The sequence below is a fragment of the Herpailurus yagouaroundi genome, unplaced genomic scaffold (assembly GCF_014898765.1).
Source record: "Herpailurus yagouaroundi ecotype Mexico unplaced genomic scaffold, PumYag 67793, whole genome shotgun sequence".
Taxonomy (NCBI): domain Eukaryota; kingdom Metazoa; phylum Chordata; class Mammalia; order Carnivora; family Felidae; genus Herpailurus; species Herpailurus yagouaroundi.
The window spans coordinates 3,194,013-3,211,864 of NW_024420586.1; the positions used below are offsets into that span (position 1 = coordinate 3,194,013).

At 40.4% G+C, this 17,852-nt stretch overlaps 1 protein-coding gene and 1 long non-coding RNA gene across 3 annotated transcripts in view; one reads left to right on the forward strand and one right to left on the reverse strand.

Moving 5' to 3' along the window:
- Nucleotides 1–11,594, reverse strand: LOC121026053 (uncharacterized). Its single transcript, XR_005788246.1, has 3 exons — nt 11,297–11,594; nt 10,936–11,059; nt 1–42 (listed from the first exon to the last, which is right to left on the reverse strand). It is a non-coding gene; the product is annotated as an uncharacterized LOC121026053 (long non-coding RNA).
- The window catches only part of POLA1 (DNA polymerase alpha 1, catalytic subunit), a 305,357-nt gene continuing 288,801 nt past the window's right edge, over nt 1,297–17,852 (forward strand). Inside the window, exons 1-5 of one of the 2 annotated variants that reach the window (XM_040468858.1) lie at nt 1,297–1,419; nt 5,968–6,092; nt 8,547–8,643; nt 9,578–9,658; nt 17,714–17,829. In XM_040468858.1, the coding sequence (XP_040324792.1) occupies nt 1,377–1,419; nt 5,968–6,092; nt 8,547–8,643; nt 9,578–9,658; nt 17,714–17,829 (462 nt within the window). In that variant the 5' untranslated portion in view covers nt 1,297–1,376. Of the gene's footprint in view, nt 1,420–1,458; nt 1,583–5,967; nt 6,093–8,546; nt 8,644–9,577; nt 9,659–17,713; nt 17,830–17,852 lie in introns of those variants that run through there. The other variant, XM_040468857.1, reaches the window with a different exon arrangement.

The window sequence follows — 17,852 nt, forward strand, 5'->3', positions numbered from 1 at the left end:
GCTGAAGTCAGACACTTAACCGACTGCGCCACCCAGGCGCCCCTGAAATGCTTAGAGTTCTAACACGGCATGTGGAAAATGATCAGACATGTGAAGTAGTAAAGGAAAGATTTGGTTCCTATTGATGCCTAGCCAAAATAGTTCCCTTCTGTTAGGAATAAACCTGATAATATCAAAAGTTCAACAACTTCTTTAAAGGGAAAGTGGAGGCATACATGTACTAGTGCTTTAAACAGTGAGTGGAACTAAGTGTGTGAATTATTATGTGTTATGTATCACAAAATATAGATCATATCTTAACATGATATTAAATAATATTATAAAGCTGAAAGAAAAATTTCTAAACAGTCAGAAATTAAGAAACAAACATTGATCAACCATGCTGGAGGACACACTGAATGATCTTTATATCCTCTTCAGAAAAAATGATACTATAAAATTGTCACATGAGGAAGAGATCAACAAGTATGTGGGCAAAAGTGTAGGAAAAAACATTACAAATGTGTGGGAGGCATCATTTAATAAAAATGTTGTATCTACTTGGAAAAAGATAGAATGAGATACATACATTACATATGTTGTACCATACCCAAGGATCTAATGCCATTTTGTCTTTCATAGCATTGATATTTTGTAAGAGTCTGGGCCAGATGTTTTATAGACTGTCCTACACTTTGAATACATCTGATCGTCTTTTCATGATTAGATTCAGGTTAAACATCTTTTGCCAGAAGATTATATAGGTGATGTTCCCTTTTCCAAGGGCATCACATCAAGAGGCATATGATTGCCCCTTATTGACAATGCTTCTTTTGGTCATTTGGGTAAGAGAGTGCTTTATATGTATGTATATACGTATCTATAAATCACACAGCGACTTATTCTCACGCTAAGAAGGCAAGTTATCAGGCAAGACTTCTAGTGCGCAGCAGGAGGCAGTCGTTTTCTCAAGGCTCTGCGGAACCGGTCCAACCACGCCCATCCCACTGCCCTCCCGCGTCTTTTTTCCCCGGAAAATCAATTCTCAGAACCAGAAAGCTCCTACTGCATCGCGCCCAAATCTTTTCCCATCAGCACGGGTGCGCCTGCGCAGCGCGTCTCCAGGCGGCTCCTTTCCAGCGCCCGGCCGCCTCTTTTTCCTGTTCTCCTCGGCCTCCCCTTCACTCGCGCTTTTCCCGGAGGGGTCATAACAGGGCGCCAAATTCGCGTCCGCGGGAAGGCCGGGGGCGGGGCGCGGCGCGGCGCGGCACGTCAGTGGCCTTCCGGGCGGAAGTCCGCAGCCTCCGGAGCTTCTGATTGGCTTTCAGCCTGGCGCCTGTCTCGGCCCCCGCGCCAGTTTCGGGCTGGTTGGCGCGGAATCGGGAGACTTCGGAACCATGGCGCTCGTGCACGGTGAAGACTGCGAGCTGGGGTCAAGCGGTGAGGGATGACCCCGCGCGCGGGGTCCTGAGTTGGGAGTGTAGGGACCGTGGCATGACTGTAGGTGGTGGGGATTCTGGAGTGGTTTCTTATTTTGTCTTAGAGAGGCGCGCATCCGGGTCGCTGTACTGGTCTTTTCGGGCGCGGACCTCGGCCATCCCGGGTAGGACCCCTTTGGTTGGTATCGGGTGGTGCTTCCTTTTAGGACCGTTTGCACCTGGCAAACCAGAGCACACCCCCTGCAGGGCCTGTGTCACTCCTGGTGTCCACGCTAGTCTGCATTTTCTTTTTATTTCTTTTGGTGAGCGCGTTCCACGTGCTGGGCACACCTTCATCCAGACTGGCCCCGGTGGGGCACGGGTTTGCTTCAAAGTATCTCCGGACTCTGGCCCCAAGTATCTGCTTGAGGGCTAGGGCAGAACGGATGTGGGCCCTTTCTATAGAAGCTCCCAGGAAAATTGCTTATATCTTGTAACTCAGCAGGAGAGAAAGGTCTAAGGGCTGTCACCGCAAGATACAAATGGGATTTGTCTTTTTAGGTAATGGATTTCTACTTTGTGCGTTAGCAATTTTTTCTTTAAATTCTGTCGAAATTTCTTCAAGTGCTGCATAGAAATAATATTCACAATCTAGTCGTCTCTGGTGAAGTTCCCCCCCCCCCCCAAAGCATCAGCTCAGCAGCATTTGGGATGTCATATATATGACGCCGTTTTCAGTAGTAATCTTTTACTTCCAAAAATAGAATACAAAAATGTAAATTGGCTTTGTGTGATTTCTGATACTTGAACTGTGTTCATCTAGTGTGACTTAACTTCAGTGAACTTCTAACTTAAAATCAGATGCTTCGCTTTTCTTAGCTCAAGCTCCATCACCTGTCACTCAAATACATCACCATTAATGAGAACTTGCTTTCTAATCAGCTTCCTTTGCATTCACCTAGTTGTGAATCACAGATTTCAATTTCTTCTAGCCTTTCGTTTTTAAGACAATTTATTTTGGAGAGTCGTCTAGCCTGGATTACAAATGGGGTGTGGGATGTGAGTATGCGAACAGTCTTTGCAGCCGTCCATCAGTGATTTGCCACTAGGGTGTCTTTCTTCACCCTAAAAACTACGTCATCTACGAACATCAAGAAATCACTCTTCGGAGGATACTGTGTAATCTTGAGACTCTTTTAAGTCATGGTGTTGATTAAGTAGTTGCTGGAGCTTGTGACTAGAATTTTTTCCTTAGAGCAGAAAGATTGTTACCTGAAAGACTGTTGCAGGCTAGTGTCTGTCTGCTTTTGGGGAGAACGGGGGTACTTCAGACGGTAATCTTGAAGCAAATATTTAAACTTTTGTAATGGGTTATTTTCATGCTTTTTGGGGTTAACTTACCTACATGAAGCATTGGACACATTCCAAGAAGAAAATTCTAGGCCTTTTTTTTCCCTTAGGTATTAGAAGGTGGGGCACCTTGACAATGGCAGTGAAAAGTTAAAAGGTCTGTAACTAGCTGTTATTATATATGAAAAGGGATCAGGGAGAGTTTAATGATTTAAAAAAGCAGGTACGGTGGTTTATTCATTTGTTCATTCAGCAAATATTTATAATGTACCTACGAGGTATAGGCAGTCTGCCAGACTCTGGTGCAACAGTATTACAGTGGTAGGTAAGCTGGACATGTATTTTATCTTCCTGGAGTTGAGATGGTAAAGATCTAATTATGTGTGGTGCTATATTGAGGCTTCTCTGAGCAAACTGCTTTGCTTTGTTTTTGCTTTCTAGAAGCTAGAACATGGTACTGCTAGGTGTGGTGTGTGTGGGCGGTGTGTGTTTGTGTGTGTGTGTCTACCCTGTATCTGTACACATGTAACACAAACATTAAATGAGATTCTGTACTGCTGAGTACAAAGTAAGCCGGGGATCTTCATTTAATGCTTAACAACCTTATGGAGCAGAGATGATTATCCCCATTTCCCAGATGAGAACTCTGAGGCTCTGCATTAGTCAGAGTCCTTAGGTGTAAGCTGCAGGAGCCAACTCTAGCTGATGTAAATAGAAAAAAGGAATTTATTGGAAGGATTTTAGGGATTAGAAGGATATGTTGTTCACAGAAACTCCAGGAGGATTGGAGAGTCAGTCAAGGGGCTGCTTAGCCAGGAATGTGATTAAAGTCATGTCCCAAAACTGGTCTACTGAGGAGGTCATTGCCAGCCATGGCCAAGTACTTGATGTTATAATTTGTACCTTGGGACATTGCTGGCTCCGTGAGCCCAGGTAATCCTCTTGCAGCTGATACTACTTCTAGAATCTTCCTTTAGCCCACCCCCCTTTCCTTCTGTCACGAGCATCTGATTGAAAGTCTGAACTGGTGTTCTTAATTGATAGAGCCTCTTTTATATGTTCATGCTCTAGTTGCAAGGGTGTCTGGGAAAGAGCATCTGGTTTTGCAACTTATGTAGTGACATTTGGGCTCTGTGTGTCCGAGCAAGATTTATAAGCGGGGAGATTCACAAATAGGTTCAGGTGCTGGGCAGCTTAAAAACCAACAACAAGACATCTGATCACTGCAGCTCAGAGACACTAACTGGTGGTCTCATGTCACCCAGTAAGTGGTGGAGTTGGATTGTACTGCTTTTCCCTAATCTGTTCTCCCACTCTACACTTTGATGTCAGATTTATCTTCCATACTGACTTTCTCACGGTTTCTCAATGCACTTGGCAGTTTCATCCCTTTGTAATTTGGCTCATGCTTTTTTTCTGTGCTTCTGCCCCTTTTCCCCCTATACAATGATGGTGAAATTCTATTTCTCTTCCTGGGTCAGTGTTGGCAACCTCCCCTGTGAAGGCTTCCCTGATTCCTCAGGCAAAATTAACAGTGCTCATTTCTGTGTTTCCTGAGTACTTTGTTCTTCCTTCTTATTGGGCACCGTGTCTGTATGATCGTGGGAACCTCAGGTCCTTTTGCTTTATTTGACTGTGAGCCCCCTTGACGACAGGCAGGTGTCTGTTGCTTGTAATTGTACCCCAAATCCTGTAGAGTGGCACAGTATTGCCTGTGAAGTAAGTCCATTTGAAGAACTGTAGATTTCGTCAGGATAGTCTACTAAAGGGGTCCACGGAGTCTTTAAAAATATACTGAGACCAACTTTTCACTCTCACTGGTCATGCCCAATACTCTCTGAAACCTTTTCACGTAGGCCTGCTCATGATTTTTTGAAATCATTTGAGTGACACCCAAGATTTGTGGCTGTCATCATCAACTACCTGCTTTCCTTAATTTTTACTTAACGCTGTTTTGAAAATGGACTTAAAAGATGCAAAAGTCAAACAATAGACTGAGATGGTAGAAAGAGATTCCATTTCCAGAAAGCTAGAAAAAATAAGATCTCTAATTATGCTTCACCTTTAAGATCTAGTTTTCAACAGTTTATTGTCAGCATTTACATTTAACTTTAAATTGCATCTTCTATTTCAGTCAAACACTTTGTCAGTCAGTTTAATGTTGTTATGAATGTTCCAGAGGGATTGGAGCTTTTAGGATTCATCTCATCAATACTTCTTTTCTGTGCCTACTCCTTTTTATAAAATAATTAGCATCAAATACAATAAAATACTCAATTTCACAGACCTAGATGGCAATCGTGCTAAGCTGAAACGCACGGCTGGCAGGCAGCGCTGCCTCGCTTGCCTTGGTTATTCTTCAGCTGGTAAATGAAAGTCTTAATTTTGTGGATGAACTCTTTTCAGCGTACGTGTGTGTTGGTCAGTTGATAATGACCAAAAACATGAATAATTCAAAAGTTGAATGAACGAACACTGAGGCCTTCTGATATTCCAGTAATTTTTGACAAAATACATTTTAATCTTTGTAATTTTGCACTATCATACCATGTTGTAACCGACTGAGTGAGGCCTGGAAGTTAGTGAAGGATTCAATCTCTTCAGAGCCCTACTTGTTAAATTCTCCCAACCACCCACTTGATCCCTGCTTTGAAATTCCAAGTACTTTATCTGCCCCTCTGTTAGGGCAGGTATCCTAAAGACTGGTTTTGAACTAGTTGTTAACTTATCTCCCATTTTAGATTATGAATTCTGTGAGTACACAAACCATGTCTTTCTGATCTTTGTGTCTTTCAGAGCGCTTAGTACAATGCAAAAAGCAGATGCTCCTTCAAAGCCTTTCAAGTGTTAATAGAATACAAAATGACTTGTCCTTCTCCTATAACTCTGCTTATGGGCTGTCATTTTTAATGGAAAGGTTATGGACTAATGGCTGATCTCCATTCTGCAGTGTCTCCATAAGATATCAGTTGAATTTGGAATTTTCCTCTTTGGGGAGGAAAAAAATAACAGTTGCTTCAGTTATTTTCACTGGGTCTTAGAGAAAATTTCTGGAGTCACAGGAGCTGCATGAATATGACCTTTGAACTTACTGTCTACAATATGAAAAGTATGTGTGTATAATATTAAAATTGTTACTATTGGCTAGAAACATCCCTGTTACTGAGGAAAGATGGCTGGCAATTTTCTAACATTTCCTATAAATTTGGCTTTTTTTCAGCTCTGTCAGATTCAGGGAGTTTTGTAGCTTCTCGATCCAGGCGAGAAAAGAAATCAAAGAGAGGGCGCCAGGAAGCTCTGGAAAGACTGAAAAGGGCTAAAGCTGGTGAGAAGTATAAATATGAAGTAAGTAACCATTTTTCTTTTTTTTTTCCCCTCCTGTGCTTTATCTAATTCATAGCCTGTTGGTATTTTATGTCCCCTTTGTCATTGATGAGAAATAAGCATATAATTCGCTCTTGTTGTGATAGTCATTTCTTACTATTAAGCATGGGCATGAAGTAGATTTGCACATTGTGTACACTGCTTGACCCTTTGAGTTCCTGTAAGGCACTTTACGCATGCTATTCAAATTCTGATGAAAGCAGATCTACATTTTTGTCCTTATTAAGCACACTGTAGCTTTGGTAAGTCCCATAGCTTTGTTGGGGGAAACTTAGAAATGCTTTTACCTTACTCTTAAGGTATTGAGCAGTCTAGCTAAGCACTACTTCGTGGAGAGAATTTTTCTTTCTAATTTCATCTGCAAGGGGTGAATCTGCAAGGACTTGGGCCTTACTGCTGTTGTGTCCTATGTGTAAGATTGAATGTGATGCCCTTTTGGCCTGCAGGTAAATAAGGAAAAAAAAGGAGCGGCTGCCATCTAGACAGCATTGTCTGGGTTCCCTTTCAGTGTGCTTCCTATATCTTAGAGTATCTTTGCTGCCTTAGGGCTAGAAAGTGCTTAATTAATACTGGAAAATAATGATAACTCCAACTGCTCATATACTTTTTTAGCAAACATTGTTTTAAGTTCTTTTACTAATAGGTTCATTTATTTAATCTTTCCAATAATCATGAAAAAGTTAGATACTATGATTAACAGCATTTCACAGGTGAGAATCCTGAGGTCACAGTGGCGGATCCTGGAGCCTGGATTTGAGCACAGGCAGTCTGGCTTCAGAATCTGCATATTTAACAATGGTATATACTGTGCTATGCAATTAAGAAAGTAGAAGAGTGTTTTTTTTTTCACTTGCCATCATTCAGTCAAGTTAAGTGAGTCAACCAGATCACAAAGGGTTGCTAAAAGGATTACAGTAAAGCAGGAGTAAAGCATTTTTAATGTAGGAACTTCTGTAAAGGAGTTCTGTGGGGGCATTTCAGATGTTGACACGATGTGACTGATTTTTCTTTAATCACTCATGTTAATTGCATGGCTCTAAGGGTTCATGCCAAGCAGTAGCTCTGTTTTGTGACATAGAGTCAAAATGACATTTTACTCAAAATAATTTGTTAAAATAGTTTTCTGGTATCTTTTTGATAGTATATTAAAGTGAGTTACTTAAATAAGAGACAAAGTATGCCTGATAGACTTCAACCAACAAAAATCATCCTGCCAGTTCCCTTCCCCTGCCAAAAGAAACTTGGTCAGTATAGTAATATTGTTGGATGGGTTTGTGTTTCGGTTGTCAAAAACTTAATTCGGTAGGGCAGGTAGTTTCTGTTATCAAATGGTGAAAGGCCAAATCAACATTTTCCAGTGATCCCTATGGAGCAGATTAAATAGCTGGTGAAAACCAAGCCTGGTCTGGTCATTGTTAGAAGTCTCATTGCTATGGCAGGAGTCTAGTCAGCTCTGCACATCGGGCTCTCAAAGCTCCACGTCCAAGCGATTTTTCCTGGAGTGTTAGCTTTTCAGCTGGAGTTAGTCATTTCTTCTAGCCCCTTTCCCACTTGAACTCTGGAGAGAAGGGGGGGGATTTTTAATGAGGTGTCTTTGAATTCTTCTAAGCAGACCACCAAATTTGCACCTGGGATGCCGATGGCCTGTTACTGTAGCCGCTGAGGTGGCTGCCTCTGTTCTGCTTGTTGCTTACGTTGTGAAGTGCTCTGCTCTGTTCATGTCAATAAATCCTGGTGTTCTGGCCCTCCTGCAGTTGGGCAGCTCATGTTGCTGGAGGACTTGCCCTTCACCTAGCTCGGCATTCCAGTCTCTGCAGTCTCAGGGCCTGAGAACGGTAGGGCATCAGTGGTAATGCCGACAGGGATCACTGAAACATTGTTTCTGGTGTGTCTGTAGAATACCGAGTATGCTTGTTGTGCTGAGTGGGAGAGGGAGATAGATGGGGGAGGGTTTCCTTTTGAACTATATTTGGTTGGTTGAATAGTTCATAAAATTGTCAGTTTGCAGGACATCATCAGCTAGTGTAGAGGGGGTTAACATGCCTTATGGGTTTGCTAACTACAGGAGAAACCAGTCTAGAAGTTACAAGCGAATAATCCCCAAAGCAGCTACCAAAGAATTGGCTATAATTCAGTTTGTTTTTTATGAAGCCGATGAGTAATTGATGGTGTGACAAGTGTATTATGCTAATGGAATCATTTAATATCTTGTGTTAACACCCACGTAAAAGGAATACTAAGTTAATTGATGTCTATTTAAGGAAAACCTGGTAGTGGTGTTGAATGTCAGAACTCATGATTTGGTTGCAGCTACTCCTTCAGGCTGCCATTCCAGTTTCAATTTGACGATTTTCCATCAGAAATGTTTAACGCTTTCACTCCATTTGAAGCTTTCTCAAACTTGTATGATGGCAGGTTGAGGACTTCACAAGTGTTTATGAAGAAGTTGATGAAGAACAGTATTCGAAGCTGGTTCAGGCCCGTCAAGATGATGACTGGATCGTGGATGATGGTATGTGGGAGGAAATGGCCTCCTAGACGCTGTACTAGTTGTGTAGAGTCTTGTGCAGTGGAGTTGCTGCTTTGCACGAGCAGACGTAAGACACTGTGAAGATCATACCATTGGTTCAGATTTTTCTCAAGTACAATATTTGAGAGTGCAGAGGCAGTACAATACGAAGTTTGTTTTGGGATATTTGGAGAGTCCGGCCACATATCTCAGGAGCTAGTATAAAACATCCAAGAAGGGGCTAGGAATTGGGAGGAACCATGTACCTGTGGGGTATCCTCGGGTGATGTGGGAATAAGAAAACTACCTGTTGCACAGAATGTCTGTGAGGATTACACAAAGCTCTTTGTGTGAACACTAACCTGGACAGTGGAAAGCTCCGGGCAGAGGCTGGTCCCGATGTTCTTACAACCCATGTGGAAAGCCCACTGGTTACTGCTTGTCGGGTGTGACTTCTTGGCCATGTGATTGCCGACCACTGGGGGGGGGGTGTGTAGACTGCACCTGTGACCATATTTATGTTTCTTTTTCTGTAGTTGGACTCAGCTATATTGCCACTTTTCTCTGGAGACTGAGGTGCTTTTTCTGGGCCTCTGTGATCTCGATTCTTGTACTTTTTATTCTTTTGGTAGAGCAAAACTACTGCTAAACATCCTGTTGTGGCAGACTTTGATCCTGAGGGCCAAATTGTTTCCCTAGCTCACCTGGATGGGCATAGCATATTTCCTTTTGTTTTGACTCAGCAAACCTGCTGTGTATGTAAATGTTGTGTTTCATCTGGCACTCATCTGAACCAGGTTTCTGCTACACTTAAAGATGGCACAGGCCGGGAGAACATCTGAGTGGGTATAAAAGGTGTTTTGTTGTGGTGGTGGTGGCTAAAATACTACTAGCCACTTTTAGAAACTTGATTCCAATTTAAAATTTTGTCCTGTAGATGGTATTGGCTATGTGGAGGATGGCCGAGAGATTTTTGATGATGACCTTGAAGACGATGCCCTTGATTCTTATGAGAAAGGTAACTATTTTGTTTCTAAGAGAGTGCCATTTTGAGATATAAAGCATTAACATTTGAGATGACTTGGTACTTTGACACGGGTTCCTTTAAGGGTAAAGGACCTACCACAACTGTTTTTAGGTGTGGTATATGTTCTCATATTGAGAGAAGTGTAGTTCTGTAGAAAATTAAATGTAAAAAGAAAAACAATACCATGAAAGGAAGTTTCGTGTCTCTGTGTTCCAAAGAGTTTGGTCTTTTACTTATTTTGGAATTTCATTTCTGTGGTCATTTTAGACTTGGTGATTTTGAGAGCTGCAGCAATAAATGATGTCTTTTAATTTCTACTGAATTGATGTGCTTACAATTTTAGCTCTTTGATAGTAGCATAGTACAATAATTAGATTTAGTAATCAACTTGCTTTGTCTAATCAAAATTTAAAATGATACAAATGAATGTGTCAGATTTTCTTAGCTACATAATCTTTGACAAAATGTTTTTTCTTAAGTAAACAAGCCTGATTTAGTTTCTGTAAAATGTGAAGGGGAAATTGTCTTTAGTGTTTGTTTTTTTGATTTGCCTCATTATTACCACCAAGTGTAGATCATGGGTCAGCAAATTATGGCCCACTCACAGCCAGTTTATTTTAAACCGCTTTATTGAACTGTAATTCACGTACCATACAATTCACCTATTTAAAGTGTACATTTCAGTGGTGTTTACTATAGTCACAGAGTTGCCCAGCTATCACCTTAGTTGGTCTCACTTTTTTTTTTTTTTTTTTTTTACCTCAGAAGGAAATCATGCCTGTTACTATGTAGGGCCCCAGCTCAGAATGTTTTTTTCTTTTCTTTTTTTTTTTAATTTTAGGGAGGGAGAGTGCAAGCAGGGGACGGGGTGGGGGAGAGAGAGAGAGAGAGAATCTTAAGCAGGTTCCACACTCAACACGGACCCTGATAGGGGGCTCGACCCCACGACCTGGGGATCATGACCTGAGCTGAAATCAGAAGTTGGATACTCAACTGACTGAGCTGCCCAGATGCCCTGGTTTTTCATTTTTAAAAGGTGTTTTTAAAAAAGAGAAAAATGCAAGGAAGAATATGTAGCAGTGTGAGAGATATGTGCAGCCACAAAGCCTAAATTCTGTTCTATCTTGTCCTTTTTTAGAAATACTGGGCCCTAATTTGTGGATTTTTAACATTTACTTTCTTCCTCTTCCCCCTTCTCAACCACATATACACAGACTTAAGTTTTCGTTAACTTGTTGAAAGTAAGTTTTAAAGCCATGATGCTTTACTTCTACAGGTTTCAATAGTGACCTCCTAAGAACAAGAACACTTGTGTACTTAGCCACAGTACTATTCTCATAATATTATATAACATATCGTTCATATTAAGATTTCCTCAGCCCAAAATGATACCTGTTTTTTCTTTTTTTTTTTTTTTTAAATGTTTTATTTATTTTTAAGACGGAGAGAGACAGAGCATGAGTGGGGATGGGGCACAGAGAGAGGGAGACACAGAATCCGAAGCAGGCTCCAGGCTCTGAGCTGTCAGCACAGAGCCCGATGCGGGGCTCAAACTCACGAACCGTGAGATCATGACCTGAGCCAAAGTCGGACACTCAACCGACTGAGCCACCCAGGCGCCCCCGATACCTGTTTTTTCAAGTGCAGAGTCCATTTCAGTTTTTATGTCTCTTGAGTGTTATTTAGTATAGAACGGCACCATCCATCCTCTCCTCCCACTCTGGCTTTTTTTTAGTCCGGGGGGGGGGGGGGGTGGTCTTTCATCACCTTGACATCTTCAAAGGGACCAGGCTGGTTTTGTTCACTATTCCACAATCTGGGATTTGCCTGATTGCTTCTTGGTGTATAGAGGTTAAATATTTAAAATTTTTTTAATGTTTTTCATTTTTGAGAGAGAGAGACAAAGCACAAACAGGGGAGGCGCAGAGAAAGAGGGAGACACAGAATCCAAGCAGGCTTCAGGCTCCGAGCTGTCCGCACACAGCCTGATGCGGAGCTCGAACCCACAAACTGTGAGATCGTGACCTGAGCCGAAGTTGGACGCTCAGCCGACTGAGCCATCCAAGTGCCCCTAGAGATTAAATATTTTGTCAAAAATGCAATATAGAAGAAATTGTGTCCTTTCCACTGATCATATCAGAGGCACATAATGTCATTTTGTCCTATTCTTGGTGATACTGAGTTTGCTCTCTTGGCCAAAGTGATGTTCATCAGATCTCTTCCTTATAAAGCTACTTTTCCACCTTTGTATTAATGTACATAAGGGATGATATGTGAGATCATGTGTATATCTTTCACTCACCATCGCCCAATGCTTTCAACATCTATTGATGACTTTCTCTTTCCTTTTTTTTCCTCTTTCCTTTTTAAAATGATCACTTTAAACTCAAAGATTGAAATAAAATTACTGTTTTAGTTCAGTATCCATTATCATTATTTTTCTTTTTGATGTTCAAATTATCCTAAATTTGGCAGTGGGAGCTCCTTTGAGCTGCCTCCTATGTCTTTTTGACATGACCACTTTGGTCTTTGAGCATATCCTTGCTTCCTGGGCTAGGAAGGTGTTCCAGGTTCTCATTGTATTATTCCTGTCGCTGACCTGGAATCAACTGTTTCTCCCCAAGAATCATGGCTCCTTGAGTGGAGAGTGGTATTCAGATCAGGAGGATGGATGGTACTCTTTGCTACTGGGCCCTTTTAGTGACTAGAACTAAGAGATTTTATATGTGTGTCTGTCATGATTTTATAGTGATACATTCATTTCAAATATAGTACCACAGGGTTCTTACTTTGTCTTCTCCAATTCTGTATTTGTATCTGCCTTCAACATCGTGAAAACCCTTGTACTTTATTTTTCTTATTTATTTAAAAATTTTTTAGCATTTATTTGTTTTTGAGACAGAAAGAGAGCACGAGTTGGGGAATGGCAAAGAGAGAGGGAGACAGAATCTGAAGCAGGCTCCAGGCTCTGAGCTGTCAGCACAGACCTGACGTGGGGCTCGAACTCACATACTGTGAGATTATGACCTGAGCCGAAGTCAGACGCTTAACCGACTGAGCCATCCAAGCAGCCCGAAAACCCTTGTCCTTTAAAATACACGCAAAATAATTTTAGAAGTTTTAGAGCTACTAAACCAATATGTCTACTGACAACCTTTCTAAGTGAAGTTTATTATTTCTTTGCAGTTTGGGGTGCCCAGGTGGCTCACTTGGTTAACTGTCCAACTTCGGTTCAGGTCATGATCTTGCATCTCATGGGTTCGAGCCCCGTGTTGGGCTTTGCACTATCAGTATGGAGTCTTCCTTGGATTGTCTCTCTGCCCTCCCCCATTCACGTGTTCTCTCTCAAAATAAATAAATAAATAAATAAATCATTTTATAAACAATTGAAAAAGTTCTGGAGATCGGTTGAACAATGCTGTGAATATATGTAACTGTACTGAATTGTACATAAAAATGGCTAAATAATTTCTTTGCAGTTTTATTTGTTCTCACTAAGGGTGTATAGTTAGAGGATTGTGTTTGGAAGGTGCGTGAAGTATTTTTTTCTTTGTGCTATTTTATCAGTTTACTACCAAGGTTCATTTGTGTTTGTATTCAAATTAGGATTTAAAAAAATCCTTTGTTTCAATTTCAATTTTTGAATATTGTGAAAGATTTTCATGATTTCAAAATCAAAACGATACTGAGATCAAGACTCAGATAAATCTTATCCTCATCACTGTGCTCTCTACTTGGTTTTTACCCAGTTTCCCTAGGTAACCATTTTTAATAGTTTCTGATTATCCTTCCTGTTTTCCTTCCACAAAAGAAATAAGGATAAATGTAATTTTTTAATGTTGGATGTTACTTAGTCATTCATTAGTTACTGTAAATATGTGGACTGTCTTTCTGGTTTCTGCCAACCTGTGTAATGTAGGGACTCTACACGGTGGTACCATTTGGTAGCAATGTGGCTAATTGTGTATTTGTAGTTTTTGTGTGTCCGTGAAGAAGAGAATGAAAGGAACCTGTGTGCTTTTTATCTCCCTGAACAGAGGAAGACTTTGTTTGAGTTATGGCTTTGTTGTGAATTGTCTTTATCATCTTTAATGACTCCCATCAGTTACCTGGACCTGAGTTTTGTTATCTGTAAGTTAGGTTGCACTGGACCCAGAGGTTTTTGATGAAAGGACCCATGTCCTAGTCATCTCAGTGCCAGTCACAGTAGCACGTGCAGAGAAAGTATGCAGTATTTGTCGAATACACGAGTCATCTTTTTGTTTCCATTGTCATCTTGTTATCTCTTCCTAGTAACACATCAGTGAAGAGAATGACTTGGCATTCTCAGTTTTATACGTCTTTATTCCATGCTTTGCCACCATTCATCCATGAGTCCCCACTGCCTCAGTGCCCCTCAGGAGAGCCCAATAAGGTCCCTAAGATCTTAGGAAGGGAAAGAGAATTCTGTAGTCCCCTTGGAAGACTTAGAAGAAATTGTAGAGTTTTGCATAGATGTAAAAGGACAACTCTCTGGTGTGGATCCAGTCCCTGACATGTTTTCAAATAGAAGCAGAAAATATTAACTAAGTCCTAATGAAAAAACAAGTAGGAAAATGAATAAAACAAATAAAACAGAAGTACTAACACTGTGAAAGATTCTACATCAGATGTTGACTCCTATTCTTTATGTTTCTTTTTGTCCTTCTCTAGATACTACTAACCTACAATGGGGAGATTAAAGCCTACTTAAGAAACCTTCCATGCTATTCAAACCTCTGTTGACCTTCTCTTTTGATACCCTGTATTAGGACCTGTATTTTGTGTTGTAAACATTTTGGCCATTAATTCTATTCTGGTTTCAAACTGCCAAATGATTTCAATAAAAAAATATTTCTCTTATGTTTTTCACAAATGTTCTAACAATTTTTTCATTTTTAGGTACACGAAAAAAATGCCCTTTTTGCAGTTAAATACACATACATTTTATTATAATTGATGTTTAATAAGTTAACAATGTTTGTAGCCATGACCATTATCTAGGTCCAGAACATTTTTAGCACCCCAGGTGGAAACCCATACCCATTAAGCAGTTGCTCCTCAGTCTTCCTTCTCCTATCACCTGGCAGCCACTAGTCTTTGTCTCTGTGGATTTGCCTATTTTGAAAATATGTGGCCATTTGTGTCTGGCTCCTTTCATTTAGCATAATGATTTAAGGTTCCTTTATGTTGTAGCATGTATTAGCACTTCCATCCTTTTTGTGGCTGAATAATAATCCATTGCAAGGCTATACCACATATTGTTTATCCATTTATTAAGCTGATGGAATTTGGGATGTTTCTACCTTCTGGTTATTGTGAATTGTCCTGCTACAAACATTCATGTGTAAGTTTTTGTTTGAACACCTGTTTTCAGTTCTTTTGGGTATATACCCAGGAATGGAATTATGTGTGTATATTTTTATTTTTTTTCTCACACAAAAGAGATTTTTCTGTGGATGCTTTTATAATCTGTTTTTTCACTTAACAGGGTGACCTGAAAATCATTCCATATTAGCACATGGAGATACTTCTTTCTTACTTACTTTTTTCTACCTACTTGCATAGTATTTAACTGTATAAACATGTGATGATGGTGTATTCAAATGGTTTCCATGAGTTGTCAATTAGATTTTCAACAATTTGCTTTCACAAAAAAATCTTCATTGAGTAACTTGGTGTGTGTGGTGCTTTTCTCAGAGAAAACTCCTAGAAGGAGGATTGCTGGCTCAGAGAGTAAATGCACATGGAGTTTTAGGAGATACTGCTCCAGTACTTGTCCCATTTTGCACTCCCATGAACAGTATGAGTGTCCATTTAGACCCTATGGCCTTGCCAACAGAGTGCATTGTCAGGCCTTTGGATTTTTGGCATTCTGATACGTGAGAAGTGACATCTGAATTTGTTTTTCATTTGCGTTTCTTCTACAGATGAAGTTGAGCATCTTTTCATGAAACTTAGAGCTGTTTATACATTTTTAATTTTTAAGTTTTTTTAATGTTTGTTTATTTTTGAAGGAGAGAGAGACAGAGAGTGAGCGGGGGAGGAACGGAGAGAGGGAGACACAGAATCCAAAGCAGGCTCCAGTTTCTGAGCTGTCAGCCCAGAGCCTGATGCGGGACTCGCACTCACAAACTGTGAGATCATGACACGAGCTGAAATCAGATGCTCAACCCACTGAGCCCCGACTGTTTATATATTTTTTAATGTGAACTGTATGTTTGTGTTTATTGTGCACATTGTTTTTGGGCCTTGGGGCTTTTTTAATATCAGGGAATTTCTTCTTAAAGTTCATTTATTTATTTTGATAGAGTGCTTGGGCATGAGCAGAGAAGGGGCAGAGAGAGGGAGAGAGAATCCCAAGCAGGCTCCACACTGTCAGCACGGAGCCTGATGTGGGGCTCAAACTCCTGAACTGTGAGGTCATGACCTGAGCTGAAATCAAGAGTCAGATGCCTAACCAACTGAACCACCCAGGCACCCCAGGAGTTTTTTTTAATCAGAAAAATTGGTTCTTTATCTGCAAAGCACTGCAAAAGTTTTCTTGTGTTTTGTCTTTAAACCTGTTTCTGGTGTAATTGAATCTGTCGATTTTTTTCTTGCAGATGGATTTTGAATCTGTTAGAAATACTTTACTTATACCCAGCTTACAAAGGAACTTGAAAGTATTTGTCTATTTTCATTAAAAATTGTTTGATCTGTGATTTTTTTGTGTGTTGGTACTGTTTTCTTTACAATTGGAGAGCCAACACTACTTGTTAAAAAGTCCATTTTCTCCCCAGTGATAATAAGATGCCACCTTTATTATATGCTAGGTTACACAAGTAATTCAGTCTTTTCTGGATTCAATTTCCTATTTCATCTGGTGGATATCTTCTTTTAAAAATTTATTTTAATGTTTATTTATTTTTGAAAGAGTGAGACAGAGCATGACTAGGGGAGTTGCAGATAGAGAGGGAGACGCAGAACCTGAAGCAGGCTCCAGGCTCTGAGCTGTCAGCACAGAGCCCGACATGTGTGGCTCAGACTTAAAAACCCTGAGATCATGACCTTAGCCGAAGTTGGACGCTAAACTGACTGAGTCATCCAGGCACCCCTGGTGTGTGTATTCTTACACCACACTGTATTAACTATTCATTCTAGGTCTTTTTGAGGTAGAGAGTTCTGGAATGAATCAGAAAGGGAGTAAAACTGGCAGTATTAGAAGAGTTTGTAGGTGATTAACACATTGCCATAAGAGAAAACATGGAAAAAATGTTTCCGTGCCGTTTAGTGTTGTTACAACATATTGTGTGTTTGTGTGTGTGTGGGGGGGGTTGCTCTTCCTCAGAAGATGGAAATTAGGATGCTACACTACCATGATTGGTAATCCTATTTCTTCATAGTTCAGTTTTCCTGCCATCAGGGTAGCACTAAAAAAGATGATCTCATGAAGGCTGCTAGGCTAATCCTCCGGTTCCAGATGAGCTTGGTTGTTTCATTTCTCTTGGAGAAAAAACAAAAAAAAAATCCTACCTTTTAAAAAGATTTCTGTTCACACTAACAATAGCCATTAAACAGTCCTGCTTAGTAATTTATCCTGATATTTAGTGTTTCATCAGTTTTTTTTTTAAGATTTTATTTTTAAGTAATCTCTGTATCCAACATGCAGCTCGAACTCACAACCCTGAGATCAAGAGTCACATGCTCCACCAGTTGGGCCAGCCATGTCCCCCATCATCAGTTTTTATAATAACATTTAGCCAAAGTTTTCCTGAATTAAGCCACTTTTAAAGATTCTTCCCTGTGTACCACGTATAAAGTCTCATATTTTTGTATTATTTCTTTTTTAGTCGGCTTCACGCCCAACATGGGACTTGAACTCATGACCCCAAGGTCAAGAGTCACATACTTTACCAACTGAGCCAGCTAGGCACCTGTGTTTTTGTATTTTGAATTCTTTATGTTTTTCTTTTCATTCTCCTATACAGAGGGCAGGTGACTAGGCTTTTAGTTGTACATGTTTATGACTAAGTTGTATTCCAACAGGCAAAGATGAAAAAGCACGTACTAAAGACAGGAGGAATGTAAAGAAGACTGTGGTGACAAAACCAAACAATATCAAGTCACTGTTCATTGCTAGTGCTGGGAAGAAGGCTGCAGATGTGAGTTTCATGGTTTCCTTGTA